Genomic DNA, 26,340 nt, shown 5'->3' with positions numbered 1-26,340 from the left:
AGCTATATAAAACATGCAAGCTTCAATCAATATCTGATTTTCTACCAAGCTTTCGATGAAGACAGTAGATGAAGATGGGAATTAAAGATTGGTTAAAGAAAGCGAAAGAAGAACTATATTCTAAACAGCTATGGAAATCATTAAGGGCTGAATTTTTTGGCAGTATTTTGTATGTTATATTTGGTTGTGGATGTATATTGAATTGGACGAATGATAACACTGTTAAACTTTTCGCATCTGTTTTGTCTTTTGGAATTGCGTACTCAATACTTGTTAAAACTTTGGGATCGACCAGTGGCGGACATTTCAATCCAGCTGTGACAATTTCTTTACTTTGTACACGATATATATCACTCTTGAGAGGACTGTTTTACATCCTGGTCCAAATCATTGGATCTATCTGCGGTGCTGCAATTTTATATGGAATTATACCAAGTGAAATTCGGAATGACCTAGGCGTGACTAAAGTTCACAAAAACGTTGATAACGTTCGTGCATTTGGAGTCGAGTTTCTCGCAACGTTTATTGTTATTTTTACCTACTTTACCACTTTGGAGAATAAAAACAATGTTTTAGTCCCAGATTCAGTTGTATGTGGATTGTCAATTAGTCTTTCACAGTTGTTTGCAGTGAGTATTGATATGCATATAAGCCAAAACAACTTTTAGTTTAGTACCACACCCTAGCTTAATTTAGACTAAATAAGAAATGTCCACGCCTAATTATAAATGCTAGTATTACGAGGTCCAAATTTGAAAGGAAAAAAATGTTTAGGCAAATAAACCCCCGAAAAATCACGATGCAATTCGGTTCTAAATATTTGATTTGATAGTGAGAAGTTTTGGTGTTGTTTTTTTGTCATATAATCTTTTTTAATCTTTGATACCCTTCATGAAGTTTTATTTATTCGATCAAATTTTCTTTTCTGTATTTCTTTTATTGGGGAGAGGTGTATGCATATCTGAAATGTACACCTACAAGTTCAGTCAGTTTATACACTTACGTCACATCAATTAAAACACGTCATTTCTGTGAGAATAATATTTGTTCTGTTTTATATGAATATTCAGTTTTAAAAAAGTAAAGTTGACTTTGATTCTGCTTCACCAAACTTGTTGTTGTTAATAATTAACCGTATAGATATTTAATCAATATTGACATATTCTGTAATATAACTTTTGTTTGCCAGAAAATTAAATATCTAATGACTTATTACATTTTCAAGTTAGAAAAAGCTAAACAATTGAACTGTTTAAATAACAATTTACGCTCACGGAACAGCACTTAAAAGCCTCTCATCAACTTACATATAATCAATTCTATAGCTTTACAATATCACGTTGTGAAAAATTGACGTTGTTATAGAATAAAGGTAAATGTTGACTTTTTACCATCAAATGTAGATACTACCTAAAACATCAAGCGGTATTGGTAACCTTTTACATCTGCATATCAGCAAATCTTACGTATTAATAATGTGTCACAAAGCGCAAACGTTCGGTCCATATCTATTGTTATTGTGGCTTTGCAAATTTTTGGGATACGTCTTCCCGATTTGTGCGGAAGTACTCATATATTGAAAGAGCTTAATTCGTATTCAGGATACGACTCATTTTTAAATTTCTCTGTTATATTTTACCTGTAAATAAGGTTTTTGGCGCAAATGCATGAAATAAAAAACTATGCATGGCTCAAATGAAATACTGCATATTTTATATGGGCAGAAGTTACTGTTTCTTTAGAAACATGTAACGCAACAAGGGTTTAGGTTACTCTATCTTAAATTTTCTAAGTAGTGGACTATTTTTGCATTTTTCTTTTTTCTGTTAATCATTGTATTGTCTATACACAAATTTGTGTTTGCCTTTTGGAATATTTATCTTTTCCACTTTTTATACTATATTATCAAAGACTCGGGAGACAATTTTCTGTCAGTTTTCAACCGACAAGCATGTCTATAAATATCAACATACATTGTAAAGAATTTTACTGAAGACGGCGTTACATGTATATACCCTATTAAACTACATGTGACAGTGCGGTTATAGCTTTGCTAAAGTTTGTGTTTAAAAATCTGGATTTATACAGAACCGGTTTTTTTTCCCGAAACGTCTCAAAAGATCCTATGCATTTTGTCTGCTCTTTAATATGTTGGCATTGAGCTTTTCTATTATGCGTGTTTATGAAGTTATGATATAAACGAAGTCCGGGTGTAGAATGTAACAAATTTCAACAATCGCTCTAAATTAATAGAGACATAAATAACAATAAACTACACGGTAAAGATAAGAGCGACCCCTGCCCTCCTTTGCGCTCCCATTGTATAGATTGTTTTTTTTTATCTTTTTTATTATTAAAACCAGAAAGTTACTAGTTTTACATATATTAATAATACTTCTAGTGGAACGAAGGTATGACTGTGTCATATCAAACTAGAATAGCTAGTCTTATCTTTATCTAAATTTAAAAAAATTCACAAAACAGGAGTCGGGTTTGTTGGATATAAATTTTATTGCAGTTGATAGCAAAGGTCCAACGTCTAATTTTTCTAACTGTATTGTGCATTCTACGTCAACCCATAAAAAAGACTATGTTTGTTTGCCCTAACCCTACCTATCCAGAAAATAGCTGCCTACTCAAAATCTGTTATTGCCTTTATCAGAAAAAAGGTTTTTTTTAATCAGATCTGCATGACAAAAATAAACAACCGACACTTCCATTTCTCCTTTTCAAAATAAAACAAAGAAATTGCTTACCTACCTATCCACTGTCTCTAACTTTGGGTATGGTTTTGGACAAACCAAAATATTTTTAAGTGTGGTCTCACCACAATTTGCATTCAAAAGTCATTTATTTTAATCAAATATCTCTGGCAAAAAATAAAACTAATGAGTGTTTTTAATCTCTACTCATTCCTGAAATATTTAGCCATGTAAGCAAACAAAATAAGTAAATCCGTCTAGAATCTCTATATATGAACGAATATAAAGTTTATTACAGTCTCAAAGGGAACACAGTTTCACACTAATACATTAATTGTATTACATTAATGAAAGCAACTCATTAATAAAACATTTATATCGAACCAATTATGGTAAACGGTGCATGTTTGACGAAACAATTTGTGGATTGGATAAATGACAAGTTGCGCTAAATTACCTCGGGGTGTTTACCGAGGGTCTCGTGTGGTGTGTCTATGCATGTATATGATAACTTCATTAGAGGGATTTTATCGGTATTTGTGAAAATTGCTACTGATTTTTCAAGTTTTTTTTTTAACTTTTAATTAAGTTAAAGGATACCATGAATGTTTATTATTCTATAATTGACACACAAACATTTTTTCTTTCCATATCAAGGAGTGACTGAATATTTTTTCTGTCTACGAAGAAATAAGATAAACAACGTGGATCAAACTGAATAACAAGCGCAGCATGTTATTTCAAAGTGTGCACCACTGACCACATTTTTCAGGTTATTTCTAATACTTAGTAGTCGGAAACAATTATAACAGTCTTCCTTATAATCTAATTATAAATACATAAATACTTATTTAATTACATGTTTGAGGAGTAAAGCATTTAACTGAATCTATGAACCACTTTCAGCCAATCAGAAAGCGTGTTACATCCCGTACGAAATATGTAGTAGGATTCCACCTAGACACTAGTAGGAATGCAGTAGGAATCTACCTAGAATCAAAGATTCAATATAGAAAGTAGGCGGACATGGAAAATGAACAAAATTCTGACTGGATTTTTTTATATTCCTACTACCAAAATCCTACTACCTAGGTGGAGTCTTAAAAGTCTGTATGGATTATTTTCTGTTGAAAATCTGATTTGATTATTTATGTTCCTACTACTTGTACAAGATTCCTACCAGAATCAATTTATAGATTCCTACCAGATAATCTTTCTACCTGTAATTATCTTGCACTGGATTCCTCTTTGCTAAGAACACACATTTTGCAGTGTAACATGCAAGAAGGTTCCAGTTCAAAATTCAAAAGTTTGAAGGGAAAAGAATGAAAAGTTGTGTTAGAACACAATGCTGCAAGCTAGGGTCACCCAACTACAATATAGAAATGAAAGAACATATGGCTTGTGGAGATTGAAGGTAATTCCTATACATTCAAAATAAAAAAAAATTTATCTGCCTGCCAAAATATTTAGTTATCAATTAACTCAACAATAGTATATAATTTTACTCATTATTTGTTCATAACTCTTTATTTCAACTAGGCATATTTTGGCTTTTCTTCATGTTTATGTATTACACAATTTCCAGCTTGCATATATCGCAGTTTCCTTATACATTTCAAAAGTCCAGTTTTAAAAAATGAATTTATTACATGAATTTCCTTTGTTCTTTGTTGTTGAGATTCAGACTTAAATCATTGACCCAGTTGTGTATTTGTGAATATACACTTACATTTTGTATATTTTTAGATTCCTACTAGACAGTATTTTTTCTGGGTGGAATTTGATAAAAATCCTACTTAATTTTCTAGAAGGAATTTTATTTTCCTACCAAATTATTCCTGCTAATTTGCATATTCCTGGTAGGATTCCTACTAAGAAATTCCTGCTAATTTAAATTTTTCGACTTTTTTCCGTGTGGATTCCTACTACTGTCTGACTGGAATATCACTCTTTTCTGGTAGGAATTCATACCAATATTCCTACTATATTCCGTGTACATTCCACCTGGAATATTTCATACAGGATCCAAAACAAATTATAAATATATACACAGTACTTTGACTATGACCGGACCGAAGCACCGTAAAATGGAAGAATTTGCACTACAGTGTATCGAAAGAAAACTGAGAAGCCAAGACGCCATTTTCTCTCGGAGCTAGAGAAGTGAAGGGAATTGCAATCCCCAGCTTATAAAAGTGTCCCTCCCATTTCACATTTCAGTGTAATCTTACGTCTCTATAATTCAATAAAGAGCAATAATTTTACTCGGACAGTTTTACAGAATTGCAAAGTGCTAGGGTTAACGCAAATTCACTAAATCTTCAAAAGACTAAATATATCATTGTTGTACATGTAGTACATAAATATGTATAGACACTTTTTGTGCCTCATCTCTTTATTTATGATCGTCTTAAAATTGCAAAATATATTACTTTTTAATAAAACGAAACATCGTGCAAGTCACATACAAAACAAATGATTCAAAAGAAACGGATTGTCACTCATATCACATCTTCTTATATCAATGTAAACAACCAGTCGTTTATTATTTATTTCTATCTTGTAGTCAGGTAAAAATCCTCGGCTATCGTCTCGGGTATTTACCTGACTGCTTGTGCAGAAAACTACACGATAAGAACAGTTACCAGAAAAATATTTTACCTTTGGTCTACAATATATAAAACATATTGGAATAAATATATATCATCTGGATTCAATGTCATTCTAATGTTTACGTACTTAACTCTACACAAAAGAGAACAACTTTATTTATATATGCGCTGATAATCATTAACTCCAGTATTTCTGTTTAATCAGTAGTAAACATTCTCTTCATTAATGTTTGCTCATGATATCAATATTAGGCAATAATTGTGAAATCTTAAATTAGTCTTGGTTTCCATGCAAACTAATATCATTTCTAATCTGCCCATAACCAATTGCAAGATCGAAAAATAATAAAAACGATTTTCATATTACTTGAAAATAAGTTAGTTTGTATTAAAGCCATACCAATTTTATTTAGAACGATATATTCACCGTGTTCAAAAGGTAAGTCCGCATGAAGACAGACCACATCTATTCCGACTCGAATTTTGGAATTAAGTCAAATATCATCATTGTAGAGTTTTCGTTTCTAGTAAAACAAAAAAATATATAAATCAAAAAACTGTTTTTTAATTAATTTGTATATAATAAAAGGTGGGGTACGGAGTTCTATAATTCGGATATGTGTAACACAGGCATAGTGTGCCACCCAAGCATTTATACTAACGTAAGAAAGTTTAAGTTTTTATATCTGTGCATACGCCTTTTATTCATAGGCGCTATAAAATGTCTTCAATTCAATCATGTCAATGACAATTGAAAAAAGAGTAATCAAGTAATGTCGATTAAATAAATATCTTTATCAATTGCATGGTCTACCTATACAATATTTATCCAGAAAAAAACACAAATTTGTGCTTTATAGTGATTTTTTAAATCCCTAGCAATGTATTAAATGATTTCATACAATTCCTAACAATGTCTGGGAACCACAGTGACACATTTAGAAGTATTTTCTGAATGTTATATTCCGTACAGCCTAGTTCATATTTTGGATAACAAATAAGACTATGAAGAAACTATTTCTATTCTCAAGAGAAAATTTATCCTACATATTATGTATATGTCATTTTTTTGTCATACAACTCCCTACCCTGCTGCGTATTTACCCTTTCCTGACTTCAAAGGTTTAGATTTGAGGGTTTTAGACCATACTAACTTCTTACTATCGAACATTCCGTCATTTCACGCAAACTTCTAACTATCGAACATTCCATCATTTCAATCAAATTTCAGTTGAATAGTTGGAATCTTTAATTGAAATCAAGTGCAACAAAGTTTGTCATTCATAAAGAGCATACCGAGAATGTGTGGAGATCTTCTATAGATACAATTGATTTAAATACTATGAGATTGAAATCTTTGACATTATCACAATTAAATTCTTTATAATTAAGACTCGCGGTGTACGCAATCATGTCAAACGAAATCGTTACTGCTGAGATCTGACGTCTGAATTGTAATTCTATATGAGAACGCTGTGCAAAGTGATTCGCAAATCACAATTAAAAAAAGCTTAATTCATTTACCATTGTGTCCAATAATTACGACATTTTACTAAACTCTCAAACAATTCGCACTAAATATTAGTTTTGAAAAATGTGAAATAACACCGAGAAAAATTCAAAACGGAACATCTCTTATCAAATTGAAACATCAAACGCTGCGTAACTGTGTTTTATTGATAATAACATGACAATCGAATAAGGCAAGAATATCATTTAATTTAGAATCGCCCATGTGTATTCAAAATTATATTTTAAATCTCAATTTGTTTTTATGGTGACTGTTGTTCCGCATTATAGGATGCTTTCAGTATCAGTATCAGTACATACCATAATCGCCAACATTGATAATTTTGTGTTTTACGTTGATTGCTATCTTTAAATATACCTCTCTGATGAAAATAGAAACCTAGATTATAGCCTGTTAGTGTTATGATCAGGAAATTTTATGGTGCAGACGTTCATTCGATTTACTAGTATATGAAAAGGCTTAGCAAAATCAACATTATCCTAAGGACTGACGTCTACCAGAATGAAACCATGTAATGTTTCAACTTGGGCGAATGTATCAGTGTCTATTCTTACTAGTTTTGGCAAATTTCAGTTTAATTAGGGAAGGTCAGGACACTTGACTACACCAAACGATAAAATGAAATGCTTAACCTCATCGACACAATATTTGTCGAGTTTGCGAGTTTGGTGGAATGATCTTATAAATCTGTCTTTAGCACAAAAGATACTACATGGGTACCCTAACTGACTGAATTATTAGGCAGTTAAGCTGCCCTATGCGAGCACCCTAGATTTATGTTCTATCCAATAGATGCTGAAATATGTGCCATTGTTATTATCTAGCTGGTTGTTATGTTATTTATAACTAATTGGACAGACTTTTAATTCTTGATTACAAAAAATATGACCAGAAAAACCTTAAATTATCGTCGAATTATCCAAAAGTTTTGAAGTTGCACATAGGAAGTAGGGCAAATTAGGAATCCTTATGTAGTTTATTATCCCCTGATATTTTGGCTAAGCTGTCAAAGAACAAATGTATGAAATATTTAATCGCCGAAAATCTTTAAAGACAAGTAGTTTAGATTTCCCAAATGGCAAAAGTCGTAGGAATATTGTTTGTCGTCAATACGTAGTCATCTACGTCAGTAGTCTTAAAATAAGTCCCGCTGTTCGTGCTGTTACAGAAAATCGCCGACAAATAATGTGTAAATTCGAGTAAAATCGTATCTGACAAAAACAACATTGAAAACAAAATGCTTGACATAAGAAGAAAATTACAATGTCGGATCCGATTCCGGAAGCGGATAAGGGTAATTCCGGGTTTTGGGATCAACCAAAAAATAATCAGACAGATGACAAAATACATGATCATACATCTTTGCATGGTAAATAAATATAAACACTTGAATTGAAAACCAAAATATATATATAAAGAATTTTAAAAAATAAAGAAAATATTTTGTACAGAAACTCAAAATTACTTTTTGACAAATTTTAATGTCAAAATCCAATACAATGTGACAGCTTGGAACAGCATATCTAACAATATATATGGTCCTGGTGACAGTATACATTTTCTTTATCAGTGATACATGTTGGTAAAGCAAGTTAGATGCTTTTAAAGTGTAAACATATTACTGCAATTTCAATGGGTATTTTTTTCCCAATTTTAATGGGTCAGTTAAAATAGCTGGAAGTTTCTTATTTTACACAAATAGTGCAACTCGATTATATGATACCTGAATGTAAGCAAATCATATGATATGTATGTGGAGTCCTTTGGGACAATCTGCCCCTCCTGTTTGATAGCTTTGAAACGGATGAGATCCCCACCTCTCAACCATATACATTCATGTATGGGACTATATAACTAATCAAATGAAATATAGGTGAAGTCCCTAGGGTCACCCACAACCTCCTGCTTTAGAACTTGGAAACAGTCTAGATCTCCACCCCTAAACAAAATGTGTTCATGTATGGGACAATATAACCAATCAAATGAAATACAGGCGAGTCCCTGGGGTCACCCACCCCACCTGTTTGGACACTTTGAAACAGTCTAGATCCCCACCCTAAACCATATATATTCATGTATGGGACAATATAATAAATCAAATGAAATATAGGGGGAGTCACTGTGGGTCACCAAACCCCTCCTGTTTGAGAACTTGAAAACGGTCGAACTCCCCAATCCTACACCATATATATTCATGTATGGGACAATATAACAAATCATATGAAATATAGGTGAAGTTCGTGGGCCCACTCTACCCCTTCCTGTTTGAGAATTTGAAAACGGTTGAGATCCCCAACCTTAAACGATAAATATTCATGTATGGGACAGTATAACATATCAAATGAATAATAGGGGGAGTCCCTAGGGTCACTGCACCCTCCTGTTTGAGAACTTGAAAACAGTCGAGATCCTCACCCCTTAACCATTTATACTCATGTATTGGACTAAATAACAAATCAAATGAAATATAGGGGGAGTTCCTGCACCCTCCTGTTTGAGAACTTGGAAACAGTCGAGATCCCCACCTTTAAATTAAACCATATATTTTCATGGATGGGACAAAAGAACTAATCAAATGAAATATAGGGAGGGTCCTAAGTAAGGGTCACCCTAACCAATCCTGTTTGATAACTTGGAAACAGATGAGATCCCCACCTCTCAACCATATTTATTCATGTATGGGAAAATATAACCAATCAAATAAAATATAGGTGAAGTCCCTAGGGTCACCCCACCACCTCCTGCTTTAGAACTTGGAAACAGTCTAGATCCCCACCCACCCCTAAACCATATTTATTCATGTATGGGAAAATATAACCAACCAAATAAAATACAGGGGAGTCCTGGGGTCACCCCACACCCTCTTGTGTGTGTTTTAAGAAGTTGAAAAAGATTGAGATACCAACTCCTAAACCATATTCATTTCTGTTTGTCATTTCAAAGAGATTGAATGACATACAAGGTCAATCTCATAGGCGTCACATATCCATATCACTTTGCTAGACCTAACACCTGTCATTTTATTCCAAACTTAGACATCATGGACGTGGGGTGAAGGTGGGAGTCATTTATATTTACTATGGACAGGTCAGTCAGACCTCACCATTGATCCCTGTAGTAGTAAACATTTGTATGATTTGTGTCTCATAACTTTTGTACTGTAGAACACAAACTCAGTTTTCTTTCCAGGTCAGTCATACTTTTACAAGCTCGTACTTAAGTCAACTTGAAGTACTAACGGTCAACTAATACGAACATTAACTATCAACTAGAAGAACTGCAATCATTGCGAATTTGGACCACTGCAGACTCATGAACAGGAAAAAAAATATACTTGATATATGCGTGCTTTTGAAAACCTTGATAACATATGAATTATTTGCCTTAATGATTGTTTCATTGAATGAACATAAATGTACAATTATATATGAATGTTTAATGTTTGTTCTTTTAAATCTTGAATCAAAATTTGTAGCAACATTGCCACAGTTTTCCTGATTATGTTTGCCTTGGTTTTAGGTCATCTGCCTACAGTGCTTACAGCGCTTTGATTTTTATATTTATACTCACCAGACTTCATACAAAACCTTCTCAAAAACAGAAAGAAAAATCATGTTGCCAACCCCTTTAATTTCAGGTTAAAACGTAATAATCAATGTCAATGTTATGTGTATAGTCCTGTTAATGAATTCCGTATGATATAAACACGCAAGCGTCAATTGAGATAAATATAGTCGCCAGATGGTGGGAAGATGTTATGTTACTACTGAGAAATGGAGAGTTGACAACTGGTGAAACAATATCGTCAAGTTTATCAACATCTTAGTCTAAAGTCGCAAAAACTCTACCGACGTGGTTATAGGAAAGAACGAATGAAATATACAATACTGGGGTGTTACGTCAACATCACTAATTAGTCAAACGATATATTCCAACTGTTTCACAACTTAAAAGAGACATGCTTTCGCAATGTCAGATTCTTAGATACCTGAGGTATAGTCATCGTGGGAAAAATTTGGTTGATTATATAGGGAATCACTGAAGCATGACTGGAGCGGCCCCCCTTAGGTCAGTTAGCCCCCCCCCCCTTCCCCCCCCCCCCCTTATGCCCTTATGAAAAGTTCTGGATCTGTCACTGATCATTGTCTTCTATTTCTTATCATGACATATCGACTAAGCCCAGACTTGCATGTATATATTACAGGTAAAGAATACATAGCAAAACACGATAATCTGTCGACGCACTCGCTCTCTTTTCAAACGTTCATTCGATTGTCGATTGATTAACACTATTTGAACATGCATAACATACTGTTTTTCAATTTAACTTTATTAATCATATCAACAAAATATTAAACGATGACATGTACAAATGGTGCTAAGAAGTGCATGTCATTAATGAATCTATTTGGTGTTTAAAGAATGTTTGTCTATGCTGCTGCAAGACGTTTACACAGTTTGTTTGATAAGTGCAAACAAATTTTAATTTTATTACATCTTTCTTTTCAACATTGAATTCGAACACACAAATACTCTGGCTACTAAATACAATATATTATTGTATATAGTTCGAACAAATAATGAATCTTATAACAGGTACAAAAAAATGTAGAACGAAACAAAGCAAAACAAGCAATTTCTCAAAAACCATTAGCTTAACAAGATATAATTTTCAATTTAAATGATTGCTATTCAATACAATGGTAATTGCATGTATATTGGTGAACAATAAAATAAATGTCGCATTCAAATCTTATTCAATATAATACGTAATCAAAGTACTGAAGTACTGAACATCGGATGACCGCTAGTTCTTGTGGATGGGCACAAATACTTGTCTCTCTATACACGAAAGTGATGTTAATGTACAGATAAAAAAAGAGATCTGAGACAAGTTCGTGCGTGGATGGTAACTAAATGACAGGAAATTTAACCTCACCGTAATAACTATTATATTGTAGTTATATATTATATTAATATTTGTATATTACAGTTACATGTATATATAATTTTCATCCATTTGTATATCATTCTATTCCACTATATTAATATTAGTGCAGTGCAAGTGCATGGTGGACACTCTTCTGTAATAACTCGATTTTTCTAATAGATTGGATTTAAGTAGGCATTCGAAAGCTAACAAAACTTTTAAACAGACTTATTAAGAAGGAATATAGTTACGGTACTGTTGTCAGGTCGTTAAAGATTGCATATGTGGCTTTAATATTGATTCACTTACAGGGTCTTTGCATCGGAATTAAAAATATTTATTTAAAACCAGTCTTGAATGATTTTTAATTTTAGTTTTTTGTGTATAATTTGGAGTTTAGAATGGCCTCCATTATCACTAGTCTGTACTAGTATCGATATTTGTTAAGGTGCCAGCTCAAGATCGCCTCCGGGTGCGGGAGTTTCAGGCTGCATGTACGACCTATTGGTGACCTTCTGCTGTTGCCTGTTCTATGGTCGGGTTGTTGTCTCTTGGACACATTCCCCATTTCCATTCTCAATTTTATTTATATTTTCCCGCAAACCGTTCAATCTCCGATGAAGAGTTATTGGTCCTTGAGAGAGAGCAAGGACTGATAACTCCGAAAATACTCTTGTGATATTTTTCCGCATTCGTTAACACTTTTTTTCTGTACGTGTGCATATATATTAATGATTTAATATTTATATAACAAAACATTTCAATATTATAAATTTATGTTCCAAAAAAAAAGCTGATGAGTATACATTGAAGAAAAGAATTAATATTTATATTATGCCCTCGTGGTCATTCGCTGTAAATATCTTTAACAGCTTCAGCTTGTATTTGCTTTTGAAATTCATCACTGAAAAGTATGTTGTCGTCTCATCAATTCACATTTTCTGCGTTTTAACTACCACCCTTGCGTTATACGAATCCTCTCGGGATTTCCTATATTTTATCTAAATGACATTACATTCTGGTTATCTATGTACATAAATTATTTTAAAAAAAAAAAAACAAAAAAAAACAAAACAAAAAAACACTGGGTTATTTTTTTCGCAAATGCGTTATTTAACATTAGCTTCTACCGTTTTGTTTAAACAGTATTAACATTTGTTTATAGCGTGGTGTTTTTGAGACTAACAAACGTATTCGACCATATTTGTGCAATCTGAAATTAGCCCTTAGCTTAGATGTAAAATAAATTTGATTATAATATATTTTAAATAAAATGTTGTTATGAATAAACAAGTTAATTCATGTTTTTAATTAAAAAAATGACAGATCTAAAATGAAAATCCGAAAACCCGGAAGTGTGATATATTATTCTGTAAATATATTGAACATCACACGGTTTGCTGTCAAATAGTTCGTCATTGCATGAAAGTTTCTTCAACTGTTAATCAGTATAATGGGAAACAAATGCAAAAACGTATGTCACAAAGAAAGGCTCCTGTAGATAAAATTAATTTTAATACTTTCAGAATTAGTTCTTTGACATTTGAACACAACTAATTTCTTTGTAATTATCAATCAATGCATGTGCGAGTCTGTCAAACGGAATTTACATTGCTGGGCTCTGACGTCGGAACTGTAATCTAAGACGTGAACGCTGTGCATCAGGGGACGTCAACCCCAATGCTAATGCTTTCTATGTGCTAATTTGTTTTCAATAATCATAGCACTTACTTTATATATATAAATATATACTCGTATGAAATAATAGTTATAAAATAAAATTGAGAATGGAAATGGGAAACGTGTCAAACAGCCAACAACCCGACCATAGAACAGACAACTGCAGAAGGTCACCAATAGGTCTTCAATGCAGCGAGAAACGCCCGTATTCAACATTAAAAAGACTTTCGAATGAGCAAGTATTTCTAGATACTAAGCATTTTCTTAATCTAGGCATATATACTACCTTAGCTAATTTTTGGGTCCTCGATGCTCTTCAACTTTGTACTTGTTTTGCGTAATACTTAATTTGATCTGAGCGTCACTGATGAGTCTTATGAAAACAAAACACGCGACTGGTGTATCAAATTATAATCCTGGTACTTTTGATAGCTATTCACTATCTTTGGAATATATATTTTGGTTCCAGGAAAACAGAAAGCATTTTGTATGGGTTAGGTTTTGTTGGGAGGAGGCAGTGGTTGTATTTTTCTGTTCTAAATTTCTCATTGTTTTGTTTGTTTTGTAGTATGCCATCGGCAAATAAAACATATTTTGTTCACTATCATATCTAGCCACCAATGATAACCAAAGTCGTAAATTTTCATTCGTTTTGTGAAAAGACTCAAATTGAAATAGGACTCTTTGAAGACTATTTGATTGGAAAACTATGTGCCTAGTCAGAAGTCCTTCAGGACTCAATAGCTACTTTTACGACAGTGAACAACATGAAATGTTGACAGCGTTTGTTAAGAAAGCCTAACTTTTTATTCCAACTTGATTTCGTGTCTTTGTGATATTATTCTCGAATGACTGTTTCGAGTTACTATACACTGTTAACGTGGAAATATTGAGAACATTTGTACCGTTAATTTTATTATATACGCGTAAATATTATTGGTGCGCATTGATTTTACAAATCAAACTTATTGCGTCACTAATGAGTCTTTTGTAGATGAAACGCGTGTCTGGCGTAAATACTTGTATTTATGATGAGGTTCGTGTGTGCTTAGCGTTTGGACGGTGGGCGATTTTTAATAGCAATTCTTGAAAAGATTTATGATTTTGATAACTTATATACCAGTATACATTTCTGTCAATAAAAAAGCCAAAAGTTCTTCAGTGTGTACATTGTACATGTATTGACCAAATTGAATGTAGTTTAACATTCAACTTGCGTTTCGAGTTGAATCGTGATGAGGTATTTGCCAAAATGGTGGAATATGATTAACTGATTATAAATATAAATACTTTTAACACTTAATATTATCAATACATGTATGTCATTTTTTTTTAAATTGGCAAGTGATTTTTATATTGATTTGAAATAATACCTGTAAATTCATGTATGTTTAACATGTGCGCTTTGGTGCCATATTAAAAAAAAAATTGTATCGACATTTTTTTTATCTCATGTGTACCTTTTTTTTTAAATCTTCGTATTGTTTTCTTCAATTAAGTATAAAAGATTTATTCTTTGAACATTATATAACTGTTCAGATTGCATTTTAGATGATTTATTTTCTCAAAATGTAAACGAAGCACGCAGATCTTTGCAAAACAAACCAGATGATTTATTTTCTCAAAATGTAAACGAAGCACGCAGATCTATGCAAAACAAACCACAATCCCGAAAGACATACATCGTGTCAATTAGTTTTATATGTTTACAAAAGGAAGATGGAAACATTAAATCGTAATGAAGTTGTTAAAAATTACAAACTGTTGTAACTCTTAATTGTTATGTTTGGTTGTTTCTTCCTATTTTCTTGACGAAACTATAAATAATTTTCTTAGAAACGTGATAAAATAGGCGTTAAAGTGTCCCGTTTTATTAAATTGTCATGACATATATTTATCTTAAAGAAATGATCAGATAAAAAAGAGACACTGACATATAAAAAGAATAATTGATGCTTACATCAAAATGAAAGTCGTAAGACAAAAATAAATAGGTACACAATGTAAACTTCTGACTCTCACATTTTCCTATGACACTTTTTCATATTTTATTAATACTTTGTGGTATTACCAGTAATCGTCAAGTTTGCTATCTTTATTTTAATAACACCATTTTTAAAGTACTTGCATGTTACAGCAAAACTTGTTGTACTTGATATTGCTGGCAAAGGGATTTGTTTTCTAATCCTGATATATATATTGAGTTTGTTTACAACCAATGTGTCGATGCCACTGGTTGTTGAGGTTTTCTACCCGAGGGAATCACCAACCCAGTAGTCACCTTTTGGTATTTACGTGTATAATCTTTTTTGTTTATGTATTATCATTGATATGGTCAACCATAAAAGTTAACTGTTTTCAAACTTTTTTTTTAAATGCTAACGATGTTCAGCCTTGTGAGATTACCTTAGTTCTATCTCGGAAAAATCTTTCGCAATTTTGAATACTCAGTGGTCTTCAACTTTGCACTTTCTTTGGATTTTAAACTTGTATGATTCTTACGTTACCGATGTGTCATTTAGTTTGAAGACGAACACATCGTCTGGTGTACAAAACCAACCCTGGAATCTATAATTAGTTAATTAAAATTAACAATTAAAAAATGAGATCGAGTTTGCTAAGCCAAAAGTTGTGATATTTTTAAGTTATCAAAGAAAATTAAGACATTGTCTTACCACTGAATCACTATGATATTCTAAGCAATCTTGTGTTCATATTTTGACTAGAAATAATTGTCACTGTCTATTCTGCTAAAAATTCATTAGAACAAATGAATCGGGACAAATGTGATTCCTTCGGACAAACGATTCTATTACGAGAAAGAACTCCCTAAAGATATCAGGCTTTTCATTTGGTACTACAGACAAGATTTATTTAAAACAACCCTACCAGTAGCGCTCGAAGCAAAACAGTTTGAATGAAAAACTTAATGCAGAGTAAGCAAAATAACCTACAATTTTATTTGTTAACTCACCGAAAAAAACAATATAGGATTGATAAGAAAATATAGAAAACCATATTTTACAAGCAGCCTCGAGATCAAATCAATAATATGGCAGATACCTAGTACACTACGGTAACTAGATCTTAATTGCAGCTATGTAATGAGGACTGAATTAACGAAGCAAAAAGATGCCTTAAAATTGAACTGTACTTGTCAACAATCTGATAATGACTTAACATTAGGAACGATAAACACAGGAAACCTTTGGAAATATTAGATAGGAAATAACGGATCACCGTATGTTGGGATGAACAGATTTCTGTATTTCATCGGAAGCAATTAGAGAGAGATTTTGATGACTACGGAGAAAGCGTTGTATGGGAAAATCTCACCAAGTCTGTTTATAATGGAAAGATCATAAATGCAAAGATCATGATATAATCAACTGGACATCGAACCGAAAAAGAATAGTTAGGCGACGAATTGAAGAATATGACTTGATTTATAACACACTTTAAAAGAGATATTTTTTTTATTTTCCTCGGGCCTCAATTTTTTAAAGATTTTACTTGTTACAAGTTTTCTTCAACCAGATCCACATGCTGAGTTGAATTGCATCAAAGAAGGCATGAACTAGGACAAAGCAATAGCAACATGTACTAAGTAGTTTAGACTTTCGCTTCTATTAGATGTTTTCTAAGTCATGGGGTTGCTGTCAGATACTCTATATTCGACATATGAAAAGAAATAATCCATGACAGACATATGTCTTATTGGCTATAAACTTTAATTTACATTGTTTTTCGGAAATTTGTAATCCTGAGTGTTAGCGAAGTTTTTTTCTCTTAATTAGTTCATTGCCCATATCTAAATCTTAAAACATTACAATGAAAGGAAGTCATTTTGAATTTGACGAAGCTAAATGATATCATTTAATAAATTTGAATATGAACGTTTTGAAAAAAAACAAGTTTTGCTATTAAAATTGTATACAAATTACAAATACTTATATAAACTTTATTCTAGCCGTACATATCTGCAAAAAATATAATAAGAGACACAGTATCGTTCAAAATTCAGATTTTGCAAGATTTGTTTTACTGCAACACATTGCGTTGCTGTGTAAACCTTCATCACTAATGTTGGAAGGTCGAAAGCAAAATATATGTAGAGGATGAGTGGTCTTAGACGTGAAATAACTGTATCACAAGCCTGTCAAAACCGAGGTTTGGAGCTGTTATCTCGCACGTGACAGGTACGCATGACTAGGATTGTTATTTTCCTGCAACGATCGGTGGTTCTATTATGGCACTCAAGATTCCTTCGTCAATATCTGGCCGCCTTGAAATAGCACACATATACTGAGAGTGCCGTTAAACACCTATCAATTAATCAAAACAGTCATATATATATATATAAAATATAGTATTAAAATCTTGAAATGAAAATATATATGATACCTTTTTTAACATGCATCCGAAGAGCTTTTGTGGATTATTTTTCGCCAGGAACGCTTAAAAATTTTAACCCAGGATGAATACAAACGTAGAAATCCTACGATCTTTAGAATCAAAAGGGTCATAAAAGACTAATCAAAACTCATTCAAGTTCAACTTTGCCTGAGTTACTTTTAACCTTATATTTTAGTACTTTTTTAAATATACCAAAGAGAAACTTTGATTATATAAGTTATAAATCATGTCAATACATATACCATTACTTCAACTGTAATATATAGTTAAACTTTAATAAATAAGAAAAAAGGGAAAGCTAAATAGCACTGATATTTTTTAACTAACGACTAAGTTGATGTAGCTAGTAATTATGAATCAACTAATAATAACCGTTGCTTCTTTTCTAATCAGATAGATGAGCTATTGTTATCGACAAAATAGTGCGGGTTGATATATCTTATATGTTACTGGTAATGGAAACCATGCTTGTTATCATACTTTTGTTGTATCATTTATTCCTGATCAAATCTATATTTATCAGAATAAATGATGAAGCTAAGGTTAAAATTGTGTTTTTTTTTTTTAATTTTAAACCAGTCTGTATTCGGGATATAACGTTCTTGAATGAAGTTAAAATTGTCTAGTTATGATATATGTCAACACAGAAGATACCTTTATAGAGATAAGATTAACTATGCTGCATGCTTTATAATCAAAAGTTTAGATGTGGTCTAACTATAGGTTGTGTGTTACCTATTGACGTTTACAGTTCATTTTTATTGTTTCAAATATTATTAAGAAAATGTAAATTCATTTGTTACCCAGACAGAACCCAGGTGGAACAGAATATTACAGTTTAATAGTTGGAAATGTGACTACTGACCTTCTTCTTCAAACATATCAGATATATCAAAGAGAAGAAAAAAATAATAGATTTCTTATTTCAAACAATTAATACAGTCGTTTCATGTAGTCTAATCGACTGATTGACGTTCCCAGATATAAGCCTGGAATATTTAATGCATTTTTCAAAACATACACATACAACAGCTAGATGTCTTTTCAATTTGCCTTACACACCAACAACATGAATAATACGTTACATGCCAAGTAAATGAGTTGGTTATGTATTTACCGAAAAAAAAAATTCGATTAATGATTTGTTTGAATAAATTCATATATCAACACTTTTTGGGAATATATTCTCTATGAAATTATATTTGTCATACGGTCATTTACACTCAAAATACATACAACAGTTGAAAGACATGATATAATACAGACTTTCTAGATTTCCTTTACGCATTGTGCCATCTATCTGTATATCAAGCAATGTATTTCACACCAACTCACAAATGTAATAATTTATGTATAAATGTTAAAAGACGTGAGCTATGTAGAAGTATATGTTCCCTTCTTATGAAATGGTTTACATTAAACGAATCACTTTATTCAAATGTCATTAAACTAAAAGTTTATTTAAGATTATTTGTTGATATTATAATAAACATTATGTAATGCATAACGAACGTCATGGAACATTTGTCTGATCCGTAAATTTAACGAGTTTGATATGTTGACCGTGTGTAGATTTGCATCGACGCACACGGTCTTGCTTCTTTTGGAGCTAGTGCGATTCTTTTTTGTTATTTATTTTCATTTGTGTATCATTTTAATTAATTTTGCGATATTTGAACATCGATAAACAACTGTTGCTTCGATCTAATTCATCTTAACCACCAATTCAGTTCATCATAGTTTTTATGAATATAGCGTAGCGAAATCATCAACCAGGCACTATTGGGACGTTTTGCCCTACTCAATGTAATTAAACATGTAATAGTGTTTTCTTTATTTTTCAGTTCAATCTTACTGGTGCTAGCATAAATCCAGCACGATCGCTTGGTCCTGCCTTAATACATAACTCCTGGGACAATCACTGGGTATGTTTTTTTAATATTTCGTATCATTTTTAGGTTTCCTTTTACAAAATAAACGTGTTTTGTACAAACACTTAAAGGAACTCTAAGTAACTATAATCTTTAATCAAAGTCCTAATTCAAGAATACAAACACGAAAACTACATGAACTTTTCAAACAAATTAACAATGAGCAATTAAAAAGTTTATAAAAACAACCGTTTGGATACTTACCACAGTTAAGCAAAACTCCTGATTATGAGCTGATCTTCACCTGTTGCATCTGTGTTAGTTGACAAAGAACAAAAACTTTAAAATCGAACCTTTCAAGTTCCAATTGGAATTTTTGCGATTCTCCTTGTTTATGTATGTAACTCAATCTCTCATGTTTCTTTCTAAATTGATTAATTCTATTGTTTTATTGTTAAAATAGTATTGCCTTAAAAAGCATCTTTGTTCATTCAAAATACATTTTAACGCAGGTTTTCTGCGTAAAAGACGCAAAAATACATATATTTACATATATCATAGTACCGAAATTAATATATTTGTTAATTCTAACGCAAGATAATTCACATAAAGAATTAAACTAAAAAAACAAATGACATTACATTGGATTAATCAATACTGCTAATAACTTGCATGTTTTGTAGATATACTGGGTTGGACCAATACTAGGAAGCATTTTTGGAGGTTTTACACACGAATATACAAATAAGCAATCTGCAGATTTACAGAACTATCAGACAAGTTTAAGACAGCATGTTTATAGTCTACAAAGAAAAGAAGATGGCGCTAGCTCAAATTCAATAGCAACTGAATTAGCATGTGACCAAGAACCAACAGAAGAATTGCAAATCTGATTTTATTATTAAATAATTTTTCTTGACTGGATGAAATAGTTAGCAATGGAATTTTGGGTTGAGAGTTTTACATATCGAAGTGTCTTGGGATTAATTAATACATTTTCACTTTTTTCAAATCTGATGTAGAATACAAATACATGTTAAAGCTTTAAAAGTATTGCAAACAATGAATGTTACAGTAATGAAATAACCTTAACATAACTGTTTACCATATCAATTGCAATTTAAAAAATAATTATTTTATTAAAGGAAGAAATTACTTCGTTTTACAAATCATTTCTACAATATTATTGAATGTCAAAATGGGAGGCTTGTCTACAAAACTGGATGTTTTTGATTATTATACAAGTATAAGACCAGTTGGTGACCTTCTGCTGTTGTCTGCTCTATTTTCGGGTTGTTGTCTCTTTGGCACATTCCCCATTTCCATTCTTAATTTTATACGCTAGTCTTTTTAATTAAGTTATCTTTTTAGCCATGACAAATCAGATTAAATGTTTAGTACTGTAATGCATAATTATTTTTAACATGTTATTGCAGGCTGTCTGTAACAAAAACAAAATTCTTAGATATTGGTAGAATAAATTTATATACATGCATATTTATGAACAGTTGAAAATAAACATATCTCATAAGTTTTGCTTTGTTCTTGTTTTAAGTACTTTCGTGACGAACTCTTTTAAATATAAAAACATGAAATCAATGACTCATATATGTGTCGTTGTTTACATAAACTGTTTAAATAAAACGCTTAAAGCTTAACACATGTACATGTGTCACAGATGACCTAAGCAATCTCAACTTGTAAGAGCCACAATTTCGTACGTTTTCTCGATTTTGACATGACCGCTTTTTAATGACCACGTTTAAAACGATAGGTGGAATTGCTGGAAGGAAATGCTTATATTTGTATTTACATGTAAGAGCAACCTAGTTTATTTCCTGTTGTTTTATTTTGTGAGTTTGTTTTTGTTAAATCAGTACTCTCGTCTAGATAGTGCATTTCGAGAATCCACATGTATGTTTTTTATGGCACCCAAATAGTGAATACAAACAAATGAATAAAAACACGCTTCATGTTATCACGTTTGTTGATTCCTTGTTGATGCTTTTTTCTGCCAGATATTATGTTTAGTGCATTGTTTTAGAATATTAATTCAGATGTTTAGTACATATTTTTTCAGAATGTTAATTCAGATGTTAAGTCCATTTTTTTTTCTCAGAATGTTAATTAAGAAAGTTGATTAATTGAGTATGTTACTGTTTGATCTCACAACAATATCCAAAACGTCTATACATACAAAAGTAAAAGCTCAGAAAAACGGGTCACGATATTTATCAAACAATGACATAGCAGTTTCGGAGTCTGACAAAATCCATGTCATGATGTCACGAGTACAAACCTCTTTAACTACTTCACTATAGCCGTTTATCATCATATATTATGTGTTTTGTCAGTTTCTTCTTGATAAATATGATGTCTACTGTCAGAGACGACAATTTATAGATATAGTTTATAAAGTTCTTAATACAATATTTACACCTTTTGAAGTTAGATTGAATTAAATAGTCATGCGCAATGAGTATTACAAGTTTAAAGAAGGCCTTTTTTTATTTTAACAAGTTGTGCCATTTATATAAAAAACTGTTTTCAACCAGTACAGTTAAACATGAACTTTTTGATATTTTTGGTAGTATTGCACTTTCAGTAGGAATACGTTTCAAAGTATAGTTCTAAATAGTTGAGATATTTTTTATTGTACCTTAATAGTACTACAAATGAAGGTACCAAACTAATACTCTAAATTTGTTAAACATTTAGTACTGTACGATATTCTACTAAATAGTACAATCGTTTAGAAGTTCATATTGTTTATAAGCATAATTGTGTAATACAGGTACATTTAATATCATAATACCGACAAAAAAATTGAAAACAACACGTTTAATAATTTCTTGCGTCCGAAGCGCTTTTCTGGATTTACCTTCATCGGGAACGCTCAAAACCAAACATTTGAAATCCGAAGATGTATAAGTACCGAAACCGTTGAAGAGCTATATGTCAAAAATACCTATAATAAATAGCCAAATTCATCTAAAGCCAACTTTGCCTGAGGGAGTTGAAACCTTTTTTTCTTAATAACTTCAAAATCTATAAACGGTCAATTTAAGTAAAGTTTGATAAATCATGTCAGTATCGAAGTACTGACTACTGAGCTGATGATACCCTCGGGACTGAATGTCCACTAGCAGAGGTATCGACTCAGTGATGTAAAAAATTAAAAACAACACGTTTAATATTTTTTTTGGTCCGAACGCTTTTCTGGATTTACCTTCATCAGGAACGCTCAAAGCCAAATATTTTAAATCCGAAGATTTATAAGTACCATGCGTCTTTGAAAGTAGCCGTAAAAAGGTGAGTAGTATCATGTTTGTGCCGTATAGGTAAATTATTAATTGATGTGAAGTGTTTCAGCCTTTGACGTTACCATATGGTTGAGGTCGTTTCGTAAATTTTCCTAGGATTTCGCTATTTTTGTAAAACAAAATTTACTTTTTTCCGTACTTGATATTGAAGTACTTAACGTAAATAATCAAAATTAGCTGTAAAAAAAATTGCAGTGTGTTGCCTTTTATCTGTACATGGGTTATTTATTTTGGTATGTTTGCTGTCTTATAGTCATACGCTAGACACTCATTTTCTTCAAGTAACACGTGCTATGGATAGTCCTACATGTAGATCAACCTCTCCATTGACGAATTTGTCTAGTAGTTTAATGTACACAAACAAAGTAACAGTATTACCACTGTTTCTAAAGTCCATCATTTGAAGTTGATCGGTAATAAAGATAATAATGTAATAGCCCTTGGACATTCCATGAAACGCATTTATTTTCTCAGAATATATTTTCATTCCCTGGATGTCTTATTCAATAAACATCAAAATAAACTATCTCGTCTTTAATACTTAGTTGCGATATTGATCAAGGCATTAGATGAAAATTTAGAAATTGTGAACGACAATCGTTTTCAAGTTGATTGGCAATTTGTCCAACCATTCACAGCGTGTGAATTCATTTTCTCCCAAATTGGCAAAAGTAATAAACAAAACCATCAAATGCTATGGCGTTAGGAAAATCTATGGAGAACAACGCAAATCTTATATATAAGTGCGTCACTTACGATATTTCTAGAGTGAAAACGAACGTTCAGACGAGGTCGCAAAGTCTATTCAGTTACGACTGGCTGTCTAACATGAAACCCATAATTAAAACTTATTGCCAAATATCTTTTCAATTAAGGTTGACTGTCAAGCATATATATTGTAATTAAAGTTCACGGACTACATTGGACTTGAAAGCAAAACTCTGTAACCTATCTTTTTATTTATCAACATTACCACTAGGCATTGATAAACAATGACTTTATCTTCATGTCCCCATTCACAAAAACGTAAAGCCACTTTAGTATGTGATTCACATTCATTGTAAAACTTGTGAAAAGAGATGATACTTTCTTGGATTTGAATATTAATTTCAGTTAATTCCGTCGATATTACATAGTACATCTCTAATATCTGATATTAAACGACTCGATATTGCTGTGTACATCCCTAAAGAGATTATACTGAATTTGACTTAATTTGTAAACACACCGTTAGTTAAAACACATTTCTAACTTTTATTCAGGAGGATGGGTAGGTAACGATTTGTTGTATTTATCGTATTTAAACATTCAGCACAGCTACACGGGCGGGCGTACTTTTTTTAAGAATTGAATGCTTCTTTTTGTAACTTCATTGGGGTTGACCGAAGTACATTTTGTATGAAGATGTGCGCACGGTCAACGCTTTTACAACCCTTTGAAGTTACAAAAAGAAACATTCAATACTCATAATTACATTTTTTAGCTTTGATCATGAAAACACGAATTTTATAATTGTTTTATTTAATTCACATGTGCACTTTTTTATGGGACAAGGTGTTATCGTGAATGATAAGTTTTATTGTGTAATGCAATTGCTTAAGGAATAACATGTGATGTGCAGTTAGCCAATCAGAATAAAGTATTATAATGAAACATACATTTAATGTAATTATTAACTGCTGGAAGAAGTCACGTGGTGGCTATATTTTTATACCCTTACCAAATATGTGGGTGTTGATCATTGATTATGCAATCTATTAATAATATACAATGTTAAATAAAAACGATTTTTTTTCATATTGATTAAGTCGTTGGTTTTCCCGTTTGAATGGTTTTACACTAGTAATTTTTGAAGCCCTTTATAGGCTGTTCGATGTAAGCCAAAGCTCTGTGTTGAATGGCGTACCTTGACCTATAATATTTTACTTTTATAAATTGTTAATTGGATGGCGAGTTGTCTCATTGACACTCATACCACATCTTCCCATACATATTGAACTGCTGATCCAAATGAAAAGTCATACTATTCAAATTAATGCCCATAAAACATAAAAAACGGTAAGTGGCATTTAGTCGTCCTCGCCTTATTGTAATCGCGATTGCGAATTACATATGCGTATATCACTCCATTTTCCGATTTTTTTACTAATAAATAGTCTGTGACGTAAATGGCCTAATTCTATTGTTAACTTTCCTTGCTGTTAGCATAAATAGCTTAATTGGAGGTTTTCATATTATTTCTCGTTGTAATATGTGTCTGTGAAAAATGTCCATTGGGTAATAGAAAATTAAATTAAAGTTAAACGCAAAGTAGTCTAAAAGACATTTATATGTGGACAAAATAAGGAAAACGAACACTTTTGTGCATTACTTAAATTATGGATACGTTAATATAACAAAATGGCGATACTGTATAATCTTAATTTCATTTATTTATCGGTAAACATATGCACATATATATAATAAGATGTAGTACGAGTACCAATGAGCCAACTCTTCATCGAAGTCACAACTTGTTAAAGTAAACAATGTAATAAAATATTATGAGGGTTATCCGCATATTTTTTAATGAGTGTAAAATTTCCGCTTTAACTGGTGACAATACAGTTATTTATTGTATGAACATTGATACAGGTTTGCAAGGGTTTGATTTCACTTATTAATCGATTAACTGAAAACTTCCTCGTCTTGTGATCTGAAAGAATCCAGAACCAGAGATAAGGCAAAAAAAAAATCTAAATATGACGTTTTCACATATCAATTTATAAACAACAGTTTCTTTTTTCGTTTTTTCGAAATTTTGGAATCGAACAAACTTTATGAAGAAACAATCACAGGCCAAATTCAGTGTGAATAACACAGAAATAAAAGAGGGTCTTCAGATATACTGCGAAACTGTTTACTCGCGTAGTGGTATTAACCATGTGAATTCTTAAAAACTCTAAAGATCTTCTGGATAATTTTAAATCTCGGCCTTTTTCTGAAATTAGTTCTATCAAAACATTTGATTTTTCAACTTTGTATACAACCATTCCCCATGTGAAATTGAAAAAAAACGTCTAAAAGAAATAATCCACAATGCTTTTCATCATAAAAATGGTAGCATACGCTATAAATCTATCACTTTGGGATACCATAAGGCATATTTTGTTAATAAGGAACAAAAAGGTAAAACATACTACACAGAGGAATAAGTGATCAGTATGCTGGAGTTTCTTATTGACAACATATTTGTTGAATTTGGAGGTAGACATTTTCAACAAATTGTCGGC

General features: G+C 31.8%; 1 protein-coding gene across 1 annotated transcript; it reads left to right on the top strand.

The window, feature by feature from the left end:
• Positions 1-21,721, top strand: LOC139522418 (aquaporin-4-like). The gene is made up of 3 exons (XM_071315932.1): positions 1-629; positions 19,719-19,799; positions 20,429-21,721. The coding sequence occupies exons 1-3, from the start codon at positions 69-71 to the stop codon at positions 20,636-20,638; spliced, it is 852 nt and encodes a 283-aa protein (XP_071172033.1). The 5' UTR covers positions 1-68; the 3' UTR covers positions 20,639-21,721.
• Positions 21,722-26,340: the final 4,619 nt, after the last annotated feature.

Source organism: Mytilus edulis, chromosome 5, assembly GCF_963676685.1.
Source record: "Mytilus edulis chromosome 5, xbMytEdul2.2, whole genome shotgun sequence".
In the NCBI taxonomy this organism is placed as follows: Eukaryota; Metazoa; Mollusca; class Bivalvia; order Mytilida; family Mytilidae; genus Mytilus; species Mytilus edulis.
Note: the sequence above shows the minus strand (reverse complement) of the source record. Positions and strands in the feature narration are given on the sequence as shown.